Source organism: Alternaria incomplexa (assembly GCF_024043165.1).
Source record: "Alternaria incomplexa strain BMP 0042 chromosome Unknown scaffold_4, whole genome shotgun sequence".
Taxonomy (NCBI): domain Eukaryota; kingdom Fungi; phylum Ascomycota; class Dothideomycetes; order Pleosporales; family Pleosporaceae; genus Alternaria; species Alternaria incomplexa.
In genome coordinates, this window is record NW_026249853.1 from 1299586 (window position 1) to 1323040 (window position 23455).

Sequence of the window (23455 nt, forward strand, 5' to 3'; positions counted from 1 at the left end):
GATGCTGTACAACCGCCCTTCGTTTCGCCTACACAACTGTAGCATTCCTCAGAGGCCAATTGATCCCCTTGTCAGCCGCCCCGGTGTTTCCCAGCCCTGCGCAGTTATACAACCCGACCGGATTATTCTGCACAGCACGCAGATACTGTAGATCGACACATTGCTGCGTTCCACTGCTAGCAGCAAGAGCGATACGTCCATCAGCCATGGCGTTCCAGGTCTGCTGTTCACTCCCAGCAACGCATTCGCGGAGGTAGATGTTGGCCATATCTTTCCAGCCAGACTTCGGCCCTGCATCCATACAGAGTGTTGTGGATGCGAGCTGGATGGAGGTAGCATTATTAGGCGACTTGATGTACCATGATTGCGCCGGCGTAGACGTGAGGGTTTGCCTGAGACATACGTTAGCCAAATGTATTGGCATAAGAACAAAAAGGAGACAATTGTCTTACACCACGAGTGTTGCCCCTGCGGCTCGTGACTTCGGTACAACGACGAATTTGGTATCTTGCGCCGATGTTATGTACACCGAACGGTAGCCTTCTGGTGCTTGTGAGAGACCGGTTGCAGTCAGTGCGAGAGCGATGAGAAAACTGGTGAGCATGCTTGCGGTTGTCGATAGTCTCAATGAAATATCATGATGCTACTCATGTTTGGAGGAATGCTCGACTGATATAGTACTATGGTTTTGAACGACATTATAGAATTAATGTGCAATTAAGCTTCGTTACTCGGTTACTATCTATGCTTGACAACAAAACAAGCACTTATAGTAACTGCGCGGGGCATTAGTGTACTTCTTCGATGTGGGGCCGGTTTACTAGGGTGTATAGTAATCATGACTCTATGGATGGTAATCTATTATTTACCCGGCATCCATCCTGCTTCGTCGGTAGTTGCAATCGTTGTTGGATCTTTGATGTCCGAAAATTGGCTCATCGTGTTGTATCACGCGTCTCGCCGTTGCCTCCGGTCTTCCTGATCAAAACTTTTATGCAGGGGAAGCTGTGCCGCGCTCTTCCTCATCTCTCTTCTTGCCTTCCTCTTTCAGTTGGGCATCGTCCTTTCTGCTCAACTCCACCTGAGGCATCAGGAACCAAGCAGCGACAAATGCGAGCGCATTAAGCACTGCGCCGACGATGAAAACAATCCGGAAGCCCTGCTGATACGCTGCTGCAAGTGCGGCTCTGACGAGATCGGTACGCTCTCGGCCGACCGACTCCCGAAACATGTCTGGCGAATCCAGCAACAGCCGGATTTCTGGCCTCGAAAGCCCGTATGGAACCAGTGATGATCGAACCGCGTTGTTGATTACAGTGCCTGAGATCGCGAGGCCAAGGGTGCCGCCAAGATTGCGTACGAAGTTGCGCGTCGAGGTCACGACAGCCATGTGTTTGCGCTCTACCCCCGCCTGAACAGCGATGAGTGAGGGTTGCAGTGTGTTGCCAAGACCAAGACCAGCGAGCAGGCCATAGCCTATCTGCTTTCCGAGAGATGGGCTATCGAGTGTCGATATCAGGCCCAGACCAATCGCCCATATCGCCCAGCCTACCAGTAGGCACTCTCTATAACGACCGGTCCAGTGTACAATAAGACCTGACAGGGTACTGAAGAGAGCTTATGTGAGAGTTAGACACGAACCGATGTGGTTGAAATACATTGTCTTACTTTGTGTGAGCGTGATGGGGAGTAGTAGTGCTCCGGACTTCACGGCTGAGTAGCCATAGACCAATTGGTAGAATGAAGGAATGTAGTAGACCTGAACAAGAAAGTTCCAGCCGTTCACAAACATGGTTAGCGCGGCACCGTTGACGACTTTGGATGTGAAGATGGTCACTGGTATAGGTCAGCACGAAGCTTTGCCTGTTGCCTGGGGCAAACCTACTCGGTATCAATGGCACGCTGGTGCCTTTCCACTGCCACGCGACAAAGATAGCTGAGACTGCAATGCCAACTACCAGGGTTGCAATGACATGCGCCGATCCCCAAGCGTACTCTCCCCCAGCCCATGTCAAGGCGAGCTAGGATGGTTAGCGTTGGCCAGGATGGTGACTGATGATGTCGCGCAACATACTACGAGCAATGCAGACCCAGCGAGAGCCAGGAACGCTCCGAAAAAGTCGATTGCTGCTAATTTCCTGATATTGTCAGTGTTTGACATGAGCGAAGGTAGCCAGTACTGACCTTTTCCAACTACCGTTGACCTTTCTGAGTGGCATGAAGAACATGACGGAGCCAGTAGTAAGAACGCATAGGAACAAGTTCAGCCGGAAGATCCACCTCCTGCAACCGGCTTAGTCTTGTTTTGGTTGGATGTCAGTAGGGTGTCCATACCAAGAATCGTGGCTTTGGGAAGCGAGTGCACCACCTATCACTGGCCCAATGCCATTCGCCAGAGCTACAACAGAGCCCTGACATGAAGTGAGCGCTATGCCACAGAACGCATTGCAACGTCACTTACGAGTATACCCTGATACTTTCCCCTCTCGCGAAGAGGCACAATGTCCGATACGATCATCTGCGCAACCGTCATGAGGCCGCCACCTCCAACGCCCATGAATGCACGGAAGACGATCAGCTGCAGAGCGGACTTTGCCAAGGAAGCAGCTAGCGAGCCGAGAAAGAAGATGCCAATGCCGATAACTAAGAGCACCTTGCGGGACCAAATGTCAGAAAGCCGTCCGTAGAGGAGTTGGAATGACGTGGACGTCAAGAAGTATGCGCCTGCGATCCACGCGCTTTCGTTACTGGCGTTGAGATCCTTGCTGACGATGGTCAAGCTAGCTGCAAGTGTTGTTTGATCCATCAAGGCCAATAAGTCGACGCTCGCGCAAGCAAGGAAAATCTGCTGATACGTAAGTACCGAAAGGGAGAATAGCCGGGTAAGTACCCACCGTAATGATCGTCTTGACTGGTACATAGTCTTTGGAGTATGGAGTTAGCAAAATTCGGAATGTCATCTGCGCATACCGTACTGGTTTGTTCGTTGAATTCTGGAGGCTGTTTCGGCGCCTGAACAGAGGAGGGTTCCGCAAGGGATTTTTCCGGTGTGCTCATGGCAGCCTGGGGCTGATCTCCTGTCGCCATGGTTCAGAAAGGTTCGATTTTTCGTCTTCACGAAGTCTGTGGTGTCTTGGGACGGCTTGATAAAAGAGTAGCACGACTCAACGCGGGCCGAGCTCGACAGATATGATTACGACTTGAAGCGGTGGAGACAACGTCGGTGCAGATGCCAACGCAGTCTGGGACCGCAATCTGACATGTAGTACTCAACCTGGTCCATCCACGCCGATCGGTTGATCTTCCACTTTGTGTATACTTCCGAAGACGTAAGACGCAAGGAGCCGAATGCATCCTTGCAAAGTACGCGATGCAAACTAGATGTGTAAAGGTCTACGCTCGTGCACTAGCTTCTTGGGTCCTGTTGGCTGCCAAATGTTCTTATGTCCAGGTACTATGACTGACAGCCACCAGCAATAAGCAACAAGCAACGGGTGTCGCAGCATGTCCAGTTCGTGGCGCGCTCATCGGGGACGCTGTTGAGTACAATGAGGGCGACTATGCGCGTGTGCTCCACGCAGCGGTGGGCTTCGGTGAAGAATTGCGATATCTGCACGTCAGACGTGCTTTCATACCCTGTCGTCGTGTCAGGCAGACACATGGTGAGGTTTGTGACATTCGGAACTCCAGAACACCCGTGGGGTGGCCCATGTCGCGTCAACGCTAGTACAAAACCACACTAGCACAAGCGCGTCTCGTCCTGACTCGCCGCCATCAATGTGCTCAATGTGCCTCAATGTGCCTCGAAGCCATCAACTACCATCACCATCCCGTCCAATGAGCCCTATCCAGGAAATTTTTGTGTTGCGCTCTCGCCCGTAAATTATAGTAACACGTCTTGGCCGATGCGGGACGTTCCCATGGCCGCAGCGGGAATCCTACCGTACGAGTCCCACTTCGGGATTGATCTTCGCCCCAGCACTAGCACCCATGAAGTGACACCGATGAGCACCTTCATCGTTGCATGTTGCATGATGCCCACGCAAAAATATCCCGGTGCTGTAGATCATTTGGTTCAATATCGACTTCGACAGGCAGGCTCCGATGTGTCACCGCGAAAGCGCTCAGTTAAAGAGCAGTCCGTTCCAGCGCTTGGGCTGCACTCGTACTGTCTCGTACAACTTTCGCTCACTTCAGTATGGTCTCACGGAATTATTTGAACGCCTATTCGGGGCCAGATGCTCTCCAGAACTACTTCGATCCCGACCGCACACCCATGATTCCTCTTGTTGAGATTCCGCCCAACTTGAACCCGTACTACAACGATGGTGTCAGAATACATGCGAAGATGATGTCTATGCATCCCTCGAACAATGTCAAGATCATGCCTGGTAAGTGCGAAGTAATCAGACATAGTCAGCATCGATCAATGCTGATATGATGCCAGCGTTGAACATGTTGACCAAAGAAGTCCACCCAGAGAAGTCCAAGACAGTAGTCGAGTACAGTTCAGGATCAACCGTCATATCTCTGGCCTTGGTCTCTCGCATCAACCACGGGATACAAGATGTTCGCGCCTTCTTGAGTAACAAGACTTCGGCTCCAAAACTCAGGCTCATGCAATTCTTCGGGCTGGACATGTACGGGCGGTAATCATTTATGTCTCGAAGTCATCTAACTCACTGGCAGTACGCTCTTTGGTGGTCCTTCTCAACCAGAACCACTCGACGAACGCGGCGGCATACATCGAGCTAGAACCATGGCCGAAAAAGACGAAGCAATCCTCAATGTCAATCAATACGAAAACGACGCAGTAAGCTACCCCATCACCTTTAGTCGACGCGGCATAAGCTAATGTCTTAAGAACTGGCAATCGCACGTCAAATGGACCGGACCGCAAATTCATCAACAACTACCCAACATTCGTCTCATGTGCGCGGGCATGGGTACGTCTGGGACCATGACAGGGCTCGGCCAATATTTCAAGTCAGCCAAGCCGTCTGTGGTTCGATTAGGGTGAGTAGATACATGTTCACAGTTTATGGAGATGTAGCCTGACCAAGAGCCCAGCGTGTGCACCGCCGCCGGCGATCGAGTTCCAGGACCTAGATCTCTCGCTCTTCTGAGCCCTGTCGAGTTCCCATGGCGCGACTCCGTGGATGCCATTGAGGAGGTGGGCTCCAAGGATGCTTTCAGTCTATCCCTGGCGCTTTGCCGCGCGGGTTTGATCTGTGGTCCGTCCTCGGGGTTCAATTTGCAGGGTGAGTGGGACAATCTGACACTACAAGTATAGCCGCTAACATTGTTAGGGCTGTTCAACTATCTCGGAAAACGAAAGAGCGACGGCACATTATCCGACCTCGCCAATACCAATGGCATCATCGACTGCGCATTCGTGGCCTGCGATGGCCCATATCAGTACATCGATGAATATTTCGACAAGCTTGGAGATTCCGCTTTTCGACCTATACACAACGAGGTAAGAGGCGCTTTTTCCTTCGGTATCTTCGCGGCCGGCCCTCGTGCTGTCGCGCTTTGTCAAACATAGCTAACATAACTGCAGAATCTCACCGCAGTCGATCTGTACCGCTACGACGAAGCATGGGAACTCACACCTACACGAGCGCTATCGCAGTTTGCCGAATCCGTCGAGAAAAACAACGGTGCTGTCCTGCTTGATCTGAGGAAGCCAGAGGACTTCGTCACCAGTCACATCCCAGGATCGTACAACCTACCGCTACAAAGCCTGAATGCCTCCACACCGAGCCCGTTCTCGGATGCCGCGGTTCTCGAGAAGCAATGGAAAGAGTTGGAATCAACATTCACAAGCGAGCGCATTAGTGCGCATGACCTTGCTGGCAAAGATGTATATATTGTTTGCTACGGTGGTGATACGGCCCGCGTCGCGACGAGCGTGCTCCGCGCCAAAGCCATCTCCGCAAGTAGCGTCAAAGGTGGCATCACCGCATTACGGGAGGAGCTTCCACATCTTCAGATGACCGAGCGCGGTAGAGGTTTGGTGCAGCAAGATTGGCTGAAGTCCCCGGATGTCGCAGTGAGAGAGTTGCGAGCCGATTCGTTGTCTCCGCAAATCCGGGGTGATGATGGGGTTGCAGTGCAGGTCAGGTAACGATACATTCGAAGGATCTTATATACTTGCATGGTATCAACACTTGGCAAAACGAATTCAGCTATTTTTGACTCTTCCACGATGCTTCACAGCGTGCTAGCTCTTGATGACGCCCACAGCGCACCCGTGGACGGCCCCGGGGTGGTGCTTGTGCAATTTCTCTAGTCCCTTTCGATGCTAGCGCCGGCGATTGAAAGTGCAAAACCTGTACTCCGAGCCTCCAACGCCGGCTTGAAGCCTTTAGGCGTCCAGATAGTCCGGCCTGGCCTACTCTCATCCGCCCGAGAACGTCGACTAGTCGTAAAATGACCGTCTCATCGTATAGACACAGTTTACGCACACGACTGCGGCACGACAGCTAGGCCGACTGTAGCGCATCATTGCGGAATTTGAGATCATAAGTCCGGCTGCAGCCAGACTCTCACGAAGGTAGAAAATGTATATCACAGTGGCTTTAAGCCCATGTTAAGCCATGTTGAAGTCACTGAGACACTCCTCTTTTTATCTTGATCTCTTCAAATACCCACATCACCCACAATGCAGTCCATCGTCAAAGAGATTGCTCTTGTCACCGGAGCGAACAGCGGCATCGGATTTGAGATCGCTCACCAGCTCCTTAAACGGGGTCAATATCACGTCCTCCTTGCCTCACGATCGACTACGAAAGGGTCAGCTGCCTTCGAAGACCTGCAAGCACGCAAGCTTCCTGGCAGCATCGAGCTCGTGCATCTTGATTTGCAGAACGACGACCATATCACGCAAACCGCAACACTCATCGAGAAGAATTACGGCAAACTCGACATCCTCTTCAACAACGCTGCAGTCGCGCTGCCCGAAGGCTTGACGGAGCGCCAACGCCTGGCCACAGCTTTCGATGTAAACGCAACGGGCCCATGGCTTCTTACCAACGCCCTAGTTCCCTTGCTGAAGAAGAGCGCGAACCCGCGGATAATCAACATTTCTTCAGGAGCAGGATCAATCGGTCGCCGTCTCTCCACTGAAAGCCCGATGTACAAGATCCAAGCCGTTCCATACCGCGCCAGCAAGGTCGCCTTCAACATGATCAGCTCGTGTATGTATGTGGAGTACGGGCTGGGTATACCGCAGGTGGACTTTGAGAAGGCTGGGGAGGGCGATGCTGAGGCACCAGAAGAGGAGGACAACGTCAAAATGAAAGTATTCTGTTACGACCCTGGCTTCACAGCTTCCAATTTAGGCCCTTACAACAAGGTGGAGTTCGGTGCAAGGAGTGCGGAGGACACTGTGAAGAGCATTATGGAGCTTGTTGATGGGGAGAGAGACGAGGAATGTGGAAAGTTTATTCATAACACAGGAGGCTACCCATGGTAGGCTGAGCGTAGTTTGAACTGCCGATTAATACATACGGATGCATAATGCATCTATTATCATTCTATGGATGTGCCTTTCGCGTTTTTAACGTTCACATACAGTCTAGCACATCTCCGATACTGCTGCGACTCGCGAAACACCAGTCTCAATCTCCTTGCCACTTGCCTCCACCCTCACGAACCCAAGCTTGTGGCCCACGACTGCCTTGGTCTCGTAACCAGACTTCTCAACACTAGCGACCTTGGTAAGGGTCCCGTTGAATGCACCACCGAACACAGTCCACGTGTCGACTTCCGTGGCACCATTCCAGCTCATGTAGACCTCTGTGCCGTTGCTCGCCTTGCAGGCAAACACATCAGGTTTGGTGCTCGGCTTACCAACCCACTCGGCCTTGTAGGCGCGGTAGCTCTGCACCTTCTCTGGTTCTCCCCATTTCACAGTCAACACAACATTGCCATCTTGGTCATATTCCTTCAGAGCTGGGACGCTGCCGTATCCCATGATAGAGTGGTTGGAGGGGAGGACTTCCATGTTGCCTTGGCTGACCGAGTAGATGACATCGTCTGGGTCGGCAAGTTCTTGTAGCAATGTCGCAGTCATTATGCGCTCATCGATGGAGAGGAAGATTCCGGTAGTTTCGTTGACTTTAGGTACAACGGCGCTGTTGTCGTTGTTGAAGAGAGAGATGGTGGTGGTGTTGGGGGAGCGAGACGGATGGATACGCGCGTCATGTTGGTAGCAGAAGGAAAGACCATTCTCAAGGGCGAAGTCGCCACCGGAATGTCCCTGGGGTTTCGTTAGTATGGCGATCACCACTAGTGCGTACCGTCGGAAGGATGGGGACGGGGATGGAAACTTACGTTCAAAGTCCATGCTACGGTGCCGTTTTGGAAAACCTTGTAGATGGAGCAGTAATGCCTTGAAGAGAGCAAGTAACTTCCGTCCTCGAATCTTTCGATGGAGTTGATGTGGAACGGACCCCAAGGGTAACTGCTGTTCTTGCCTAGCTCACCAAGCGGATACGTTGGCACAGCGCTTTCGAGCGAGACTTCGTCCACGTGGTCAAGATGGCTCCACTGCCAAAGAATCTCGCTGTTCGTAACGTTGAGCTCGAGTGCAATGGAATCCACAACCCACCCATCCTTCGGGCCGCCGATGGATGATAAATCCCATGGTGTAACATTCACAGCGGCGATGAACATCGTACCCTCAGGGGTGATAAGGTTCTCGTGCATATCAACCCAGCTGAAAGGTTGGTACTGGGTAGGATCGTACAGGGGATAGATGCTCTCGAGTGGGTACGTTTCGTTCCAGAGAGTGACATTGTAGATGCTCTCGTATTGCTGATTGAGGATGTAAATTACTCCATACCCGAAACCCCAAGGTTCTGTGAGAGAGATGCCACTGAAGTAGGCCAGTACGGGTTCGCCGAAGAGCTCAGAAATTCTGAAGGCGGCGTAGTCGCCGTAGCCAGACTGCCACACCAGCTCGCCATCTTCTTGGAAGATGTTCAGACTGTAGTTGTGGGCCCCACCTCCACTCTGAGGGAAAGTGATAACTCCCGGTGCGGTGTCACCAGTCTTGTTGACTGAAAGTACCGGGGGCTGCAGAGGTAGGGGTACGAAGTCAGTATATGTCTCACATGCACTTCGTATAGCCATAACTTACCTCGAAACCAGGGCGAGATTTGAAGTTTTGCCATGGCCAGGATGAGGTTGTGTTGTTCTGAGCATGGACCAGAATGGATGCCAGCGAGGCGAGAACGACGCCAGAGAACCGCATGGTGTGATGGGTAGAGAACGAATATCACAGAAGCTTAGATGTTGAAGGTACTACAATCCTCGATTTGCTTCTTATAAGGCCTACGGCACGCCCCAAAAACACATCGCGTACCCATCAGCATCAGGGCACTGCACGAATGCTACGGCCGATAGACACTCGCAGAGTTTTCTTATACCTTGTCGCAGTACGAGCATTCTGCCTAATAAAGAGGTTGACGTCGTACGTGCGGTGTTCGCGATTGGCTCCAGCGGAGTAGGTGGTGGGGAATTTTATCAATCTCATCTTATCAGATGCAGATCAATGCAACATCCGATAGCGGAGATCGTTCGGCGACCTTGGCATCGATGACGGTGGGTGCCGCCAACTCCTGAACAAGTTCATGCGCCGTGGAAGGGGGCCCAGCTGCAGCTGCATACCTCGGGCATGTGATGAAGATGCAGCGAATCCATTATCCTGGCCAGTAGCTCCGGAGTGCGTTCAGAAAGGAAGTTGACGACGATATGTGCAATGACGTGGAAGATGAGCGCGCAGGAGCGGAGCTTCGAAGATTCAAACGATGCTAAGCTTCAGGCCTTCTTATCGATAACCCCGAGCGGCGGTCTTCAGTGCTTCTAAGTGCTTCTACGTTCAACACCCGCGCCATCCACTTGCTTGTAGGAACGTAATGGCAGCGCGTGTACATATCATACGCCATGGCGAAGCACTGCACAACGTTCAGCGCGGCTATCCACACCGAGATCCGCCGTTGACAAAAGCCGGCAACGTCTCCACCAAACGCATCAATCTCACGATCCAGCCAGATTTGATCCTCATCTCGCCCATGACCCGCACCATAGAGACCGCGATAAACATGTTTCCGTCCTTGACGGAGACAGGTTCCTTCCACGTCCCCGTTCAGATCTGGCCCGATCTTCGAGAAGCCAACGACGCTGTCTGCAACAAGGGCTTGTCGCGAAAAGAGCTAGCGTCTAACTTTCCCCAATTCGACTTCTCTGAGTGCAATGAAGAGTGGGACTATCCCGAGCATAGTACTGAAGCGGCTATTACGCGTGCTGAACGAGTGCGAAGAAGGCTGAAAGGTCTTTCCGCAACGTATAGCAACATCGCCATCATCACGCATCGAGGTATCAAAGCTTTCCTCGTGAAGGGCAAGCGCTTTGGACTTGCTGAGACGCGATGTTACCGTTTTGCTACGGAAGAAGAAGCTCAGAACGACAACATCAGGAGAGGAACCAATAGTGATACGCTTGAGGAGCAGGACTTTGGACCCACCGTATTGATCTTGGACCAGTCGCAGCGAAAAGATGCGTAATACTATGAGGGTATTGTCTACATTGCCTGAGCTTGACTCCTGACAAGGTCGTTGACAGTTCACCGCTATCGATTCGATTGCTGTGAAAGCAGGGAACAAGGTCCGTGACCATAGAGCTTGGTGAATCACCCCCGTCGCTGGATCGTGGCGCGCAAAATTCGTGTTTGCGCTTCAACAGGAACCTGATATGGCAGTCGGTGGCACGGTTTACAAGTCTGCACCACGAACAGCCATAAACCTCACCTGACTGTTATGAGAACCAACTCCACTGACCATCGAGTTCCAAATTGCCTCTACTCAGGAGACCTTCGGCCACCACTGTTCAGCCTCGGTCTGTTCTTTCACCATCCATCAACAAATCTCAACGCATCAGCGCCCTTTCTGCAACTATGGACAACCAGTCTCAGACCGTCCAGACATGGTCCCTCAAAACCACTATCGAAGAAGCTCGAACCAAGCCGAATTTCCGCAGCTATGTGCTTTCGAAAAGCAGTGGCAAGACTATTTTGGCTCTGCATCCGATTGCTTTTGATTTCTTGCAGGAAAGTCTCGTGCATCAAGAGCGAGCAGAGTTGGCTAGCAAAATCGACGCCGACATATGCTCTGCAAAGCCGAAGACCAAACAGGCAGCTGTTTCATTCGCCCTGGAGGAGTCAATCAAGCGGCTATGCCGTTTAGGTGTGGTAAAGAAGGTAAAGAAGGATGTTGCTGCGAGCATTGAGCCTTCTCCGCATAGCCAACCCAAATCCGCAGAGACGAGCGATGTGTTGGACGGGAAGAAAACCGGTGCTATCGGTTCACTCACTAGTGTTACGAACAGCAAGCCTTCTGAGCCGGGTCAGGCTATGCCAGTAAGAACAAAGGTGTTGGATGAGAACAAAGCCAGTGTCAACGATACATCGACCAGTGTCCCGCCGATAACTGCCGGGCCATCGAATTATAGCCAGTCCAAATCGGTAGAAAAGAGCACTTTATTAGAGGGCAACAAAGTCTGTCATATCGGTACACAGACTTGTGTCACGACGATAGCTACCGAACCGTCAAAGAATAGGCCACCAAACACGACGCAAATCGAGGGACGCCATGGACTCTGCGCACGTGGTGGACCGCCAACTACCACTCTAGAGGCCTTTTTATATCGATACGACACATTCACACGACTGGCAAAGAGAGCAGCCGATCCATACCACAAGACACATATGAAAGGCCCCAGGGCCAGTCACTCGCGACGGGTAAGCTTCAGTCCTAACGTCAGATACGAAGAATACGATCAAGACAGTCCATCAAGTACCTCCGGTGTAGCCACCAGTGCCAAACCACCATGCGACACCGACCATGAGGCTGATTCATCGCCCAGGCCTTTAATTCTGCTCTCATTATACGACGTGCCGGAAGCCTCCAAGTCCATTCCCAAGGAGCTACTCATTCGATGCGCCGACGAAGTCATGGCGCAAGGAGCTTTTGGTATCGATGAGTTGGATGCCCAGATTCTTTACATCCGACGCGGTATTCCATATGGCGACCGCGCATACCAGTGCGCTTGGGTGAAGGAGGCGCAAGAATCGCTCGCTCAAGCTTATGCCGCGGTAGACGATGCTGTCCAGAATGTATGCCCTGGTAGTCGTTGTTTGAAGCAGGATCCTGTTATGGAGGCTGTCGTGGCTATCGCGCGGGCGCAAAGACTTCTTGAGCTTGCGTTGCTGCGCGTGAATGACCCGGCGTATAGTAAGGCGTATCTGACTGCGTATGGACGGGGTTGAGAGTTTTAGGCGCAGTTCAGAGGTGGATGATGTGATCAGAGAGTGGGAAATCCTGTATGACTTCTTCAATGCCTGTCTTCAATTGCTCTCTGACATGAACCTAGGAAAAGACTAAACACCTCAGAGCCTACGTTGACGCTAGATTGCCTACTTTGCATGTATTTATGTTAATGTAGTCTCTAGGCCTCTAGGCCTCTTTGGTATCTTTTTCTGGTAAGAGGTGCTCCGGATTCCTCTCGCTCTCGCTATGCGTTTGCCTCTGGTTCGGCGTAACGTGTTTGTCGCTGGCCTAGTTGATCAAATTATGAGTTCGTGTGCGACTTCACCCCCGGTGCCGCGTGACCAATCTCCTGCTCAACATACTGCGCCATGTCAAGATCAAGTCTTCTTCCGGATGTTTCCAAAGTCTGGGTTTCTGGCTCTTTGTCGGCTGAGTTGAAAGATGCCATGATTTCCAGCTCTTTCTTTCGCCATACATACCATGTGCCGAAGAACACAGTCAAGTTCAAGATTATTGTTACCAGGAAGTACAACCAAATCCACTGTGAGTAGACCTTGTCACCTTGATCGGGTTTGAAGTCAAAGAAGGAGGTGCTGAAGAACGTCTGCCAAGTATTAGATCTGCACGTATGATGTATGATATACTACACTATGCTATGAACTTACGGCAGTAAAGGTTGCCGGCAAGAAGAACACGGTGATGGCGGCGATGATTCTCATAACTCTACTGTCGCGTGAGGTTGATAGCGCTATGCTTTGTGACGACTGTGCAAGGCTCGTGCTTGTGTTCGCCAATTTGAGGCTTATTGCGGAGTCGCGCTGAGCAATGCCACTGTAGATCTTGTACAAGATATCAGTATACTGAGTATAACCCTCAGGTGGTACTCACAGTCTGTACCAGAGCTTGTCCTCGCTTGGAAAGGTACTCTGCCCGATCTTCGAGGCCTGTGTTCCAGGATCGCATGTGCGCATGAGAGTCGTTGAGCAGTTGCTCTATCTCAATCGCATCGTCTTCGGACACGTTATTGGCGATAGCTTGCTTTCTGTATCTCTTTGTAACCTCGTCTAGAAAGTCGAGCATACGCGTAGTGCTTTTACACAGCCACGTTATGTGTGCGATATTGATGGTGGCGCCATTCAGACCCTTCGAAAGCGTGCTGAAATCGATACTGGATAACTCAGGGTTATCTTGGTGATCGTATCGAATGCCGACCCTCCGCTCGAACCAATATATCTTATCTTGCCAAAGGTTCAGTGCCTTTACGCGCCTCACGAGATTGTGACGGATGATGATACTCGGAACTAAGAACGCAGACGCGCTAGAGGCGCCTTCTTCAATGACTGATGAAAAGCGGTCGTAGTTATAGCTTGCAAGGCCATGCATAAAGATGTACATGTGTCGTGCTGAGAAGTCGTACGTAAAAGAAGCGCTGACGCATACAAGTGACCCTGTACCGGGTACAGACTGTAGGATAAAGCCTGGACTATAGCATTAGCAGCATAATTGGCATTTGTGTGCGTCTCCCGCTTACTCAAATACCTATTGCGCAACTCTTTCGGCGACGTACGCGAGAGAAATGAGGGTAGCTGCGGATTCGCGAATACATATGTCGCAGTTTTGTAGTCTAGAACTCGGGCGTAGATTTCTGGTATCCGAGCATACGGAGCGATGCGCGCAAATGCATGCGACGACAGAGGCACAGGTGTCATACTGCCATTGTACTCCCCTACGCGCCTCGACCAACTGTGACAGAGAGGGTCAGCGCGGTAAGTTTTGTGTATTTAGTGACCATACTCACAAGAGCTTAATAGTTTCTACATTGGCCGGCTGCTCAGTCTTGCTACCATGGGTCTTTCCTCATGTTAGAATGCATCTATCCTGGAAGCCAGTGCAACTTGCCGTGAAGTCTTTCTCAATGTATCCCTCAATTAAGTCGTCGGTCACTTCCAGTCTCCTTGCATGGCCATCGCTGGTCACTTCGATCAGCTTCACAGGTGCAGCTTTGTTCTCCACAAAGGCCAGCGGTGAGTGCGTAGCGGTCGACATGTATGATGGCGAAGCCGCTCACGGTCGGCCTTGCGTCTTAGACGCTGTAATGAAACTGGAACTTCCCCTGGTAGAGTACTGACAGACTCGTCGAAGTGTGAGAACATCGCTGCTTATTTTGATGAGATTGAGCTGAACCATGTCAGACCTCAGCCGCAGTGGGGGCCAAAAGAGCTAATGAATCGTGATTGGTGAGAAGGGATGGCTATCACATTGCGTCTATGTGAACCAACAAGATTGCCTAGGGAAACTAGAAGTTCGAAGAATGTCGTCGTGCATATCGACGACATGCGGGTAGGATAGGAGAGGTGCAGCGGCGGGGCGCTCCTGCCTTGCAGCACGCGGGCGTGAGGTATACGCGGCCACTTGTACAAATCGATGTTAGGGCGAAGACGCTGCGTCACGCATTTACACAGCTACTGATTGTACGCATAAATGATAACTTTTGATCCAGTCGCCAAATCCTATCCTATACAGCGAATGCGAAAATCGTAGCGACGTTGTTCGTCGCGAAGTGGAAGAGAGGAGCCGATGCAAGCCGAGTGGGAAGTGAAGGCCGCATACTTGGCAGGCGCAAGCGACCTCGATTCAGCCAGCACCGGTCGTCACAGCCAAAAAGGAATTGTGCCGCACCTATACACGAGCACAACTACTCATCTGCCGATAAAATACCACTTTCAGCGCCGTGCAGAGCATCAAGTGCACGTTCCAGCTCCTGCTCAGCGACCATGACGGTTCCAGCACGCGCGGTGCTCAAATAACTCATCTCAACAGGATCCTCCAGTTGCCCTGTGGTTTCGCCGACTAATCTGCCAGCTACACCGCACACGATACCGGTGCTTTCCATTGGCAGACCTCGCAGGTCCAAGGTGATGGGTGTCAAAAACTCATCTCTGGAGCCTAGGAGAGTATCTTGCGCGAAATGCGGTAGTAAAGTTTGGTCGAGCAGCAGCGCGGCAGACTCGGTATCAGTTAGTGTGAGCGATAAAAATTTCGGATATGGCTGCGTGATGAGGCATTTTACGAGACCGAGGTGGAGTGCGTCGTCGGCGGATGTTGTCATGCTGTTGCGGTTTCGAGCTTGAGACATGCCATTTGTACTGTCGCGTCGACCGGCGCACTGCACGAGCCGGATGCTCGAATCCACCGTGGGAACGATGTGACGACGCTTGAGTGTAGCGAAGGTCCTGGTTTGAAGCTCCGAAATTGTGGTTGGCGGAGGGGTGCTGGGCGGCTGAACTTCCAGTGATGCGGCTGAGTGTTTGCGGGCATGTTGGAAGGAGTTGACGTATGAGGAAGTGTCTTTTTCGAACTGGAACCCACGCTCTTCTAGCGCTTGTACGACCTGCGATCGGTGTCGCAGTGGGACCAAAATGTAGTCGGAGAAGTAAGTGGTGATGAAGAATATGGGACTGGAATTGAGTCAGCCTTGTGCGGAAGCCTTGTGAAGGCCTCTACTTACATTCCAGCCAGAGCAAGAGGACTTGTCAGCTCCAAGACGCGTTGTCCTGCATCAAGTCCCTCGCCATCGACTTGCATTACGACATAGTCATCTGTGGTAATACTGACAGACGCTCTTGACTCAGGATCCAGCAGGTTGAGAACAGGCAGAAATAGTTCACTCGCAAGCGTCCTCGAGCATACTATGGAGCACTCGACTGGTGTAATGGAGATATTCACAAAGGGATGTTCGCAGGGCCAGCCTTTGGGCGGCTGCACGGCGCCAGAGCCGTTCCCATAAGACTTGCGCGTCGCATTGGGCAGAACTAGTTGAAGAATGGACTGGAGGAAGTTGCGATACAGAGGCAACGGGATGTGTATGAGAGCGAGTTGGGTATCCTTGAAGGTGATCATGTTAGCTGATGTCCATGGGAGAGAAAATTTCAGTGTGGGAGGCGAATTATAAGAGTTGCCCTGCCGTTATGTCGTGCATGAAGGACGCGCCACCAAGGCTCTCTCCGGTGTAAGACACGGACACTTTTGCTACCATGCAATGCAGCAGAAAAAGATGAGGGGAAGGCCCACGTACCAGAATACGGATATTCGCACTGAGCAGTGTCAAAGATGAGTCCATTACGTGCCACAAAAAATAGATAAGAATAGGCGTTTTCGATGACGATCGCTCGCGTGCCCGTGGGTAGCTGGACTCGGGATCACTCTCCGATTCGGCAAGTCAAGCTTGACGAGGCTTGCTAAGAGGTCCGTGGAGCCTCCAGAAACCGTAGAAAAAGCAAGCTTATCGTTATTCCGAGAGGCTTAGGATCGCAATGATGGCATGCAGCCACAGATGAAAATGCGGGGGATCTGACCAGACTATCGGTTGATGTGTTCTTGTCCAACGGGCCAGTGCGAAGTATTGTTTTTGAAGCCGAAATTCATCCCACAAGCCGGAGATGTGTAACTTGGAGAGCAGGATGTGTGGCGCCTGGATACCTCGGGTGTATATGACACAAGGTGCTGTAAGCAATCGTACCGATTCAGTTACGGACCGATGGCATGCGTGAAAGTGACACAATGGCAGAGCACGGTCTGGAAGCTGCTGTATGTGACCTCGAAGCTTGGATTAGGACAAAATGCCGTGAGTCTGGGGTAAAAGATGCGGCGTGGGGATTGATGCAGGTAATCCTTGTCTAATTGGCTAGGAGGCTCACGGATGGTACAGGTGGATGAACCTTATAGTTGGATTTCAGGGCAGAGTGCGCAATGCGCGGGGCCAGATGGGCGCGTGGGGTGGCACACTGGACGGGAATGGACGCCTGGAAGACGGCTGGACGCAGGAATCGGTCCTGCGCGTAGAGCGGATGCTGCTGCTGACGTCGACTGTGAAGGCGTGGGACAGAACCCGGTCAAAAGGCAGTGTATGTAGTGGCAGCTGTCGATGCTGGCGGGGTGGGCCGGTGGTTTTCAGGAAGCATCAACGCTTTATGTGAGTCGACGGGCAAGAGTGGAGCTGATATCCGGGTGTGGTGACTCGATGAGGCACCCCGAGAATTTTCCACGACGGCGCGCCCATGATGCTGGGAGATTGGCTCTGTGGCCGGCGGCAAAACAATAGTCAGCGGCGAGCAGAGCATGTCATCTTCAACAATGCGGATGGGACGTCAGAAGCAGCCACAATAGTGCATCCCTTTGTTGCTGGTGTCATGCAGCGCTCGACGAGCTGCAAGCAAGCCTTGGGATCGTCCGTGCTCGTATGCGGGCAACGACCAGTCTCCATGCCGCCGCTGCAACCAGACGCGCACCCAATCTATCTTGTGCTCGAGGGTACCTGATCTACGCCAAAAACAATGACTGAGTTGCACGGCAGCGAAGACGATATTCTCGCGCCGCAGACGGGCAGACTCTCGCGAAGGCGTGTGGTAACCGCAACAACCGACTTCCCTCTCGCACCGGATGACGAACGCCATGCCTCTCAGCACGAGCTACAGCAGCACATGGAGTGAAGCCCCACGAAGTCCATGGGTGTTGCGGGACATGATTGCGTGCATGCAGCACTGCCCTCTGTCCCTGAGCGGGAAGCCGAGCATAGCCGCCGCTGTCGACCGGACCCTGCTTGACTATCAATCGCCCGTTGCTCCACGTCGCGATACGCGCTGATGCTACCCTACATACACGTCCCGCAGTCGGCACTACTCACGGGCAGATGAAGATTCGACCATGGACGTCAGAGCAGCCCGTACCTCGATGCGCGCTGTCGTGTAACCAACGAGGCGCATACCCCGCATCATCTCTCATCTCGCCTGCGCACCCTTCTTCACGCCTGCGCGTTCATTGGACCCCCTCGCAATGACGTGCACGCGGGTCAGAGGGCAACCTAAACGACTACCCGCAGTTCGGGAGAGCAGCATTGTCAAGGTGGGTCGTTCCTTGGACAGCTCGGAGTCGACCGACATGACCACCATGCGATGATGTCGTCTGCAGGACCCCTCTCGGTTCAGCATCCCGGACCCACAAGCACACGCCGCATATGCAGCACGTCTAATAAACAAGCTCGCGCGAGAGACGCTTCAAGTAGCACGCGTGGGGGCTGCTCACCATCTTACTGCGCATTGTCCTCTTACCCCTCGCCAGCTCATCCAACTCCTCCCTAGGTCACAGGCGTCGCTGTTATTCTTTCTATGCTCACGGAAGCCGGGAGACCTCCCGCCATGCATGCATGACATGGACCCTGCCAGTTAGACGTCGAGTACGACACGGGCAGTCTTCAAGACATTATGGCCGCCTATCAAGGCTTGGTCTGATAGTGGCTCGCAAACGACATGGCACGGCCTGGCTATGGCGTGCAGTTTGACAGCAATGTGGTCGCACTGCGTCCATAGATAATGCGATCTCTGTACCATTGTTGCCATCCAACGCGGTTGCTCGGAGTTTGAGCTCGACCCGGATGGCCACGACTGGAGCGCGGCGTCCATGGCCGGCTCGCTTCATATACGAATTGTTACCGATCATGACTGCTACACCAGCAGATGACTACTCAGCGAAGCGCGACCGATGAACCTATCTGATAAGCACCAGCTTCACTCAGCAAGAGAAAGGAAAGCACGTTCCGCCCGACTGACGAGGTATTAGAGATTCACCCAGTGAGGATTCCATGCTGCGTAACCCAAGATCAGATGGGAGAAAGGCGTGAGACATCAGCACGGAGAAGGACGAAGAGAATCGTACAAGGGCAGTGTGGTCGCACGGCCTGCTAGTCTATCTGTTAGAGCTCTGGCGGTGCGGAAACCTCGCGATCTCAATCGCATGGTGCCACCCTTCCCAACACGCCGTCTATCTTCGCATGGTTCTCGGATTTACAATGTTCTAGCATGGCCACACAAACGGAGGGTATAACGAGTGGAGATTCTGCACTTGGGAAAAGTAGCATGGTGTTGTCGGAGATCTGCTCACTCTAGAAACTATATGCTGTAATGCCCGTGGACGCAATGTGTGAGACAGCGAATTGAGAGGTAGGTGGTCAGCGGGTTTGTAGTAGGGCAAAGGGGGCAGCCTTTATCCATGGAGTGTCAAATCACACGGGACTGCAGTATAGCAGTACACTAAATCTCAAATCTCAAGGCCTACTCCTCAGTGATGTAAATTTAGCATCTTTTTTTGGTAGCATTCTGGAAGAACATAACTTGCACTGGACCCTGGTTCTGAATCGTGTTGAGGGCCCGTGCATGGCCGCTTGACTCGCGAGACACGTCGAATGCGCGTTACCACAACAAACAGACACGAGCAGCACAATTCTTATCGCATCTCAGCATCACGACATCGCGACATCCGTAGCTCCTAGTCGCATGTAGCAAACATGGTCCGAACACATTCATCGTATACGGCCAGCCCCACGCGCTTCCAATCGCCCCAACGCAGTCCGGCGCGCCGCCCATCCCAAGATGGATCACAATATGAGATGGACCTGGACGCCCTGGGCCTCAACTCGACCTTTGAGTCTACCGAACTGGAAAATAGCCACCAACCGCCAGTCGATCACGTGGATACGAGCGAGATTGAGGGGCCGGAAGACTTCACCATGAACATGACCTACTGGATGACGGCAGATCTACCGCTGGCCCAGATAAAATCGCGAAAGGAGGCCAACACGAAACGACCAGTAATACGAATGGACGCCATACAAGACGGGAGTGAAAGTAGACATGCGACTGAAGTGGGTGAGCCGGCAGTTGTTGTGGAGGACACGGAGCGGCGGAGAAGTAATACATCTCGCACAGCCTCTCCTACCAGGCGCCCGAATGGCACCAAGAACGAGCGCCAGCACAGCTCGCCAGCTTCCGAGAGGTCCATGGAGAACGACGAGAAGGTTCGGAGCTTTCTCAGCAATCTACCAGACACGGAAATGGAGGGCGCGCTCACAGGAACACCGCTACATGCGCCTAGGCACAGCTTCCTCCAAGTCCCCCGGTCGTCACCCCCGAAAGCGCGATCGCTACAGCCTACCGTCGAAGACTATGATACACCGCGGAAGCCCACGCAAGAGACGGTTATACGGCACACTTCAGCCATTATCGATACGAGTGAGCAGGACGTGGCGCGCAATAAGATTGCTGAGCTACAACATCAGCTGGAGCAGCAAGAGTCTACTTCGAGATCGCGCATTACCGAACTTGAGACGATCCTTTCGTATGCCCGCTCCGAGCTCGAGAGCACACGCAACGACAACTACAAGCACAAGGAGAAGGTGTCAAGTTTGGAGAAGAGCTTGGAGCAGCAACGTGCAGACCATGAAGCTGCTCGCGCAGCTGCGGATGCCGAGGTAAAGGCGCGAGAAGATGCACTGGAGACCAGGATGCATGAGTTTGGAGAGCAGATGCGCCTCCAGAACCTCACAAAGTTGGAGACTATGCTCGAAGAGTTCGAACGGCAGCGAAGGGTTCTCGAACAAGCCAAGCGTCAACTCACCGAGGAGGTGGAAGACAAAGACCAGAGGCTGGAAGAGATGCAAGCAGAGCTGGTCCAGGTGCGCCAAATACACGAGCGCGAGCTACACGATCTGAAGGAAACGCAACTACACGAGTCTGGACATGAGGATGAGGATGCTGCGAAGAAACGTCTCTTGTTGGCCGACCAACTCTCATCGGTCCAAGCCCGCGCGGATGCTCTGCAATCAAGCCTCGAAACGGCCACGTCCGAGGCAAAGACAGCTCGTGAGGAAGCCCAAAGGAGAGACGATATGCGGTCCACTATCGAAACACAGGCTCGAAGCCAGACAGCCCGCATTGCAGAACTCGAGGGACAGCTACAGGCGGCGAAGTTCGAAGTGGAATGCTCGCATGCTGATGTGGCAGCTAAACAACAATTGTTCCATACAAATCTCGATCTCAATTCTCGACTCCGCACATTGCAGTCAGATCTGGAGGCTGCACGAAGGGAGCTTACTGTAACGAACCAGCAACGTCGTCGTACAGCTGACCTTGAAGATCGCATGAGAGATCTCCAGTTGCAACTTGACGCAGCTCGCGCGAATACAACCACGAAACAACAGCAAGACCGGGATGCAGGCGAGCTGAGGGCGCGTATCAATTCTCTTGAGACGCAGCTCCAATCTGCGCTTGCAGACCTAGCTGCTAAGGAAGAAGAACTTCAGCATGTTGTTGCTGCCGACAGAGAACCCGAGTCTCCCCAGTCGCAACTTGAGCTGTCCGGCACTACGAAGATGACAACTGAGGGACAACCACAGGTAGCTGAGCTCGAAACGCGTATTCGATCGTTGCAGTCGCAACTGCGATCTACTCAAGCCGACCTTGCTGCGAAGGAGCAACAGATATCAGAGCTTGTGGAGTCGTCAGAACAGGCTGAGCAACGTCTGAACACAGCCCAGGGTCGATTACAGAGCCTAGAAACAGGCAACACGAACCTTCGCCAACAGCTTGCGGAAGCGCATCGCGATAGTGCCAAGGCCAGAGCTGATGCGGAACGCTTTGAGCAAGACCTTGAAGATGCCAATGATCGTTTGCAGGATGCTCGCGCGGAGGCAGATCGCCGCGTAAACGACATTGAGAAGAAGCTCAACAAGATGAAGGAGCTGAAGCTTGAAGCCGAGAGCAAGTTCAAACAGCTACGCGACCAGCACGAAGACATGGCGGAAGGACACGAGGCCATGATGGAGGATGTCCGGGACAAGGCAGAAGACGCTGTACGCAAAGCCGGTGCTCTGCTCGAGCAAGAGCGTAGCGAGAAGCGGAGTCTTACCAAAGACTTGAAGCGAGCCAAAGACGAGGTAGAGAAGCTCCGTAATGCCGCTATTGCAAAGCTTGCAGAAGAGGACACAGACGACGATACTACCATCTCCTCATCCGCAACCGAGACAAACGCAAAAGATACCGAGATTGCAAACCTCCGCGACATAATCCGTAAACAAGTCTCGGAAACCAAGACCCTCAAATCCGAACTCTCCACCCTTCGCAGAAATAACAAAACCTTCAAGGCTACACCTACACCATCGTCCCAAGACACGATAGCTAGCCTGGAAGCTCAAATTTCAACCCTCCGCTCCGAGAACGAAGCCCTTGAGACTCGTCTCGCAAACCAAGCTGCTGAAAACGCTGCTATCAACCAGCAAATGGACGAGAAGCTAGCCGCTCTTCTCAGTAAGCTTATGAAGGAGAAGGCTAAGACGGTGGTGGGCAAGCGTGATGGACAGTGGACGGAGAGTGTGAGGGAGTTGGAGGAAGAAAAGAAGTTGCTGGGAAAGGTCTTGATGAGGCAATGGGGGAGAGAGGAGGTTGGCATCGACGATGAGAGGGAGGCGAAGGATGGGAAACAGACGTATCGGTACAAGTACGTCAAGAGATGAAAAGTCGGAGTACTCATTGCATAGCAAAGGCGTTATTGGTATTTTTGCGAATTAACGAATTCATGACCTGGCCAACCTGGCCTGTTTTCAAGCTTCTCGCATGCCCCTCTCGACCGATATGTATGCCCGTGCCAGTCATGCTCATGCCATAGTATCCTCTTGACATGAGCTCTCCATGGCCAGCCATGATGTCGCCGTCCTCAACTGCGTACACTCTCTTATGACATAACCAGCGCATCACCCTCTTATAGCAGCCCCTTCCTTGCCAATTCGACCTTCCTGCTGAACTCGCCAGTGTTCCATCCTCCTTTGCTTCCACAAATCGCGATACCGTCACCGAGTTCGACTTTGTCTTCGACGTTCTCCCATGCGCAGGGGCAGTGGTGCGGGAAGTGGACGCAGGATAGGGTACCGGGGCAGAGGTAGTGGGAGCATTGTGCTGTGAGACGTTGTTAGCAAAGGACATTGGTACCGCTCTTTCCTGTCATTGTAGAAGGCGCATGCGCGACGGAAGCGGTGTAGATAGCTATGAGGCTGGGGATATAGATGCAATATAATGCAAGAGAAAATAAGAGTGCAACATACCAGCCTCGTACTGCGCCTGATACCAACTAGCATCACTCCTCACATTCTGTGGCTCCTGATGCTGCTGTCCACCACCACCACCGAACATCTGATCGAAGAAGCCGAATTGCGCACTCGAGCCCCAAACAAACGATGCGAGGACCGCAAGAAGAATTTGAAAGCGCGCCATATCCACAGCAATATCTCGTGTATA

General features: G+C 52.5%; 11 protein-coding genes across 11 annotated transcripts; 5 read left to right on the plus strand and 6 right to left on the minus strand.

Moving 5' to 3' along the window:
• Window positions 1–28: 28 nt before the first annotated feature.
• On the minus strand, window positions 29–604 carry J4E90_003643 (uncharacterized protein; the record flags this gene model as incomplete). The annotated part of the gene is made up of 2 exons (XM_051433210.1): window positions 29–392; window positions 453–604. 2 exons carry the CDS (start codon window positions 602–604, stop codon window positions 29–31), a joined length of 516 nt encoding a protein of 171 aa, XP_051293108.1.
• A 387-nt stretch (window positions 605–991) lies between these two features.
• On the minus strand, window positions 992–3087 carry J4E90_003644 (uncharacterized protein; the record flags this gene model as incomplete). The annotated part of the gene is made up of 9 exons (XM_051433211.1): window positions 992–1617; window positions 1669–1836; window positions 1886–2021; window positions 2075–2138; window positions 2185–2283; window positions 2335–2411; window positions 2462–2845; window positions 2895–2923; window positions 2976–3087. The coding sequence occupies 9 exons, from the start codon at window positions 3085–3087 to the stop codon at window positions 992–994; spliced, it is 1695 nt and encodes a 564-aa protein (XP_051293109.1).
• Window positions 3088–4198: 1111 nt separating this feature from the next.
• Window positions 4199–6130, plus strand: J4E90_003645 (uncharacterized protein; the record flags this gene model as incomplete). Its single annotated transcript, XM_051433212.1, has 7 exons — window positions 4199–4391; window positions 4448–4640; window positions 4690–4813; window positions 4865–5016; window positions 5071–5261; window positions 5310–5479; window positions 5564–6130. 7 exons carry the CDS (start codon window positions 4199–4201, stop codon window positions 6128–6130), a joined length of 1590 nt encoding a protein of 529 aa, XP_051293110.1.
• Window positions 6131–6667: 537 nt separating this feature from the next.
• On the plus strand, window positions 6668–7480 carry J4E90_003646 (uncharacterized protein; the record flags this gene model as incomplete). The annotated part of the gene is made up of 1 exon (XM_051433213.1): window positions 6668–7480. The coding sequence occupies one exon, from the start codon at window positions 6668–6670 to the stop codon at window positions 7478–7480; it is 813 nt and encodes a 270-aa protein (XP_051293111.1).
• Window positions 7481–7582: 102 nt separating this feature from the next.
• J4E90_003647 (uncharacterized protein) lies at window positions 7583–9262 on the minus strand (the record flags this gene model as incomplete). Its single annotated transcript, XM_051433214.1, has 3 exons — window positions 7583–8266; window positions 8341–9084; window positions 9149–9262. 3 exons carry the CDS (start codon window positions 9260–9262, stop codon window positions 7583–7585), a joined length of 1542 nt encoding a protein of 513 aa, XP_051293112.1.
• A 664-nt stretch (window positions 9263–9926) lies between these two features.
• J4E90_003648 (uncharacterized protein) lies at window positions 9927–10574 on the plus strand (the record flags this gene model as incomplete). The annotated part of the gene is made up of 1 exon (XM_051433215.1): window positions 9927–10574. The coding sequence occupies one exon, from the start codon at window positions 9927–9929 to the stop codon at window positions 10572–10574; it is 648 nt and encodes a 215-aa protein (XP_051293113.1).
• Window positions 10575–10963: 389 nt separating this feature from the next.
• J4E90_003649 (uncharacterized protein) lies at window positions 10964–12334 on the plus strand (the record flags this gene model as incomplete). The annotated part of the gene is made up of 1 exon (XM_051433216.1): window positions 10964–12334. One exon carries the CDS (start codon window positions 10964–10966, stop codon window positions 12332–12334), a length of 1371 nt encoding a protein of 456 aa, XP_051293114.1.
• A 302-nt stretch (window positions 12335–12636) lies between these two features.
• J4E90_003650 (uncharacterized protein) lies at window positions 12637–14019 on the minus strand (the record flags this gene model as incomplete). Its single annotated transcript, XM_051433217.1, has 4 exons — window positions 12637–12939; window positions 13001–13174; window positions 13224–13813; window positions 13998–14019. 4 exons carry the CDS (start codon window positions 14017–14019, stop codon window positions 12637–12639), a joined length of 1089 nt encoding a protein of 362 aa, XP_051293115.1.
• A 1011-nt stretch (window positions 14020–15030) lies between these two features.
• Window positions 15031–16235, minus strand: J4E90_003651 (uncharacterized protein; the record flags this gene model as incomplete). The annotated part of the gene is made up of 2 exons (XM_051433218.1): window positions 15031–15793; window positions 15844–16235. 2 exons carry the CDS (start codon window positions 16233–16235, stop codon window positions 15031–15033), a joined length of 1155 nt encoding a protein of 384 aa, XP_051293116.1.
• Window positions 16236–19674: 3439 nt separating this feature from the next.
• J4E90_003652 (uncharacterized protein) lies at window positions 19675–22677 on the plus strand (the record flags this gene model as incomplete). Its single annotated transcript, XM_051433219.1, has 1 exon — window positions 19675–22677. The coding sequence occupies one exon, from the start codon at window positions 19675–19677 to the stop codon at window positions 22675–22677; it is 3003 nt and encodes a 1000-aa protein (XP_051293117.1).
• Window positions 22678–22922: 245 nt separating this feature from the next.
• Window positions 22923–23431, minus strand: LCL2 (Long chronological lifespan protein 2; the record flags this gene model as incomplete). Its single annotated transcript, XM_051433220.1, has 2 exons — window positions 22923–23116; window positions 23263–23431. 2 exons carry the CDS (start codon window positions 23429–23431, stop codon window positions 22923–22925), a joined length of 363 nt encoding a protein of 120 aa, XP_051293118.1.
• Window positions 23432–23455: the final 24 nt, after the last annotated feature.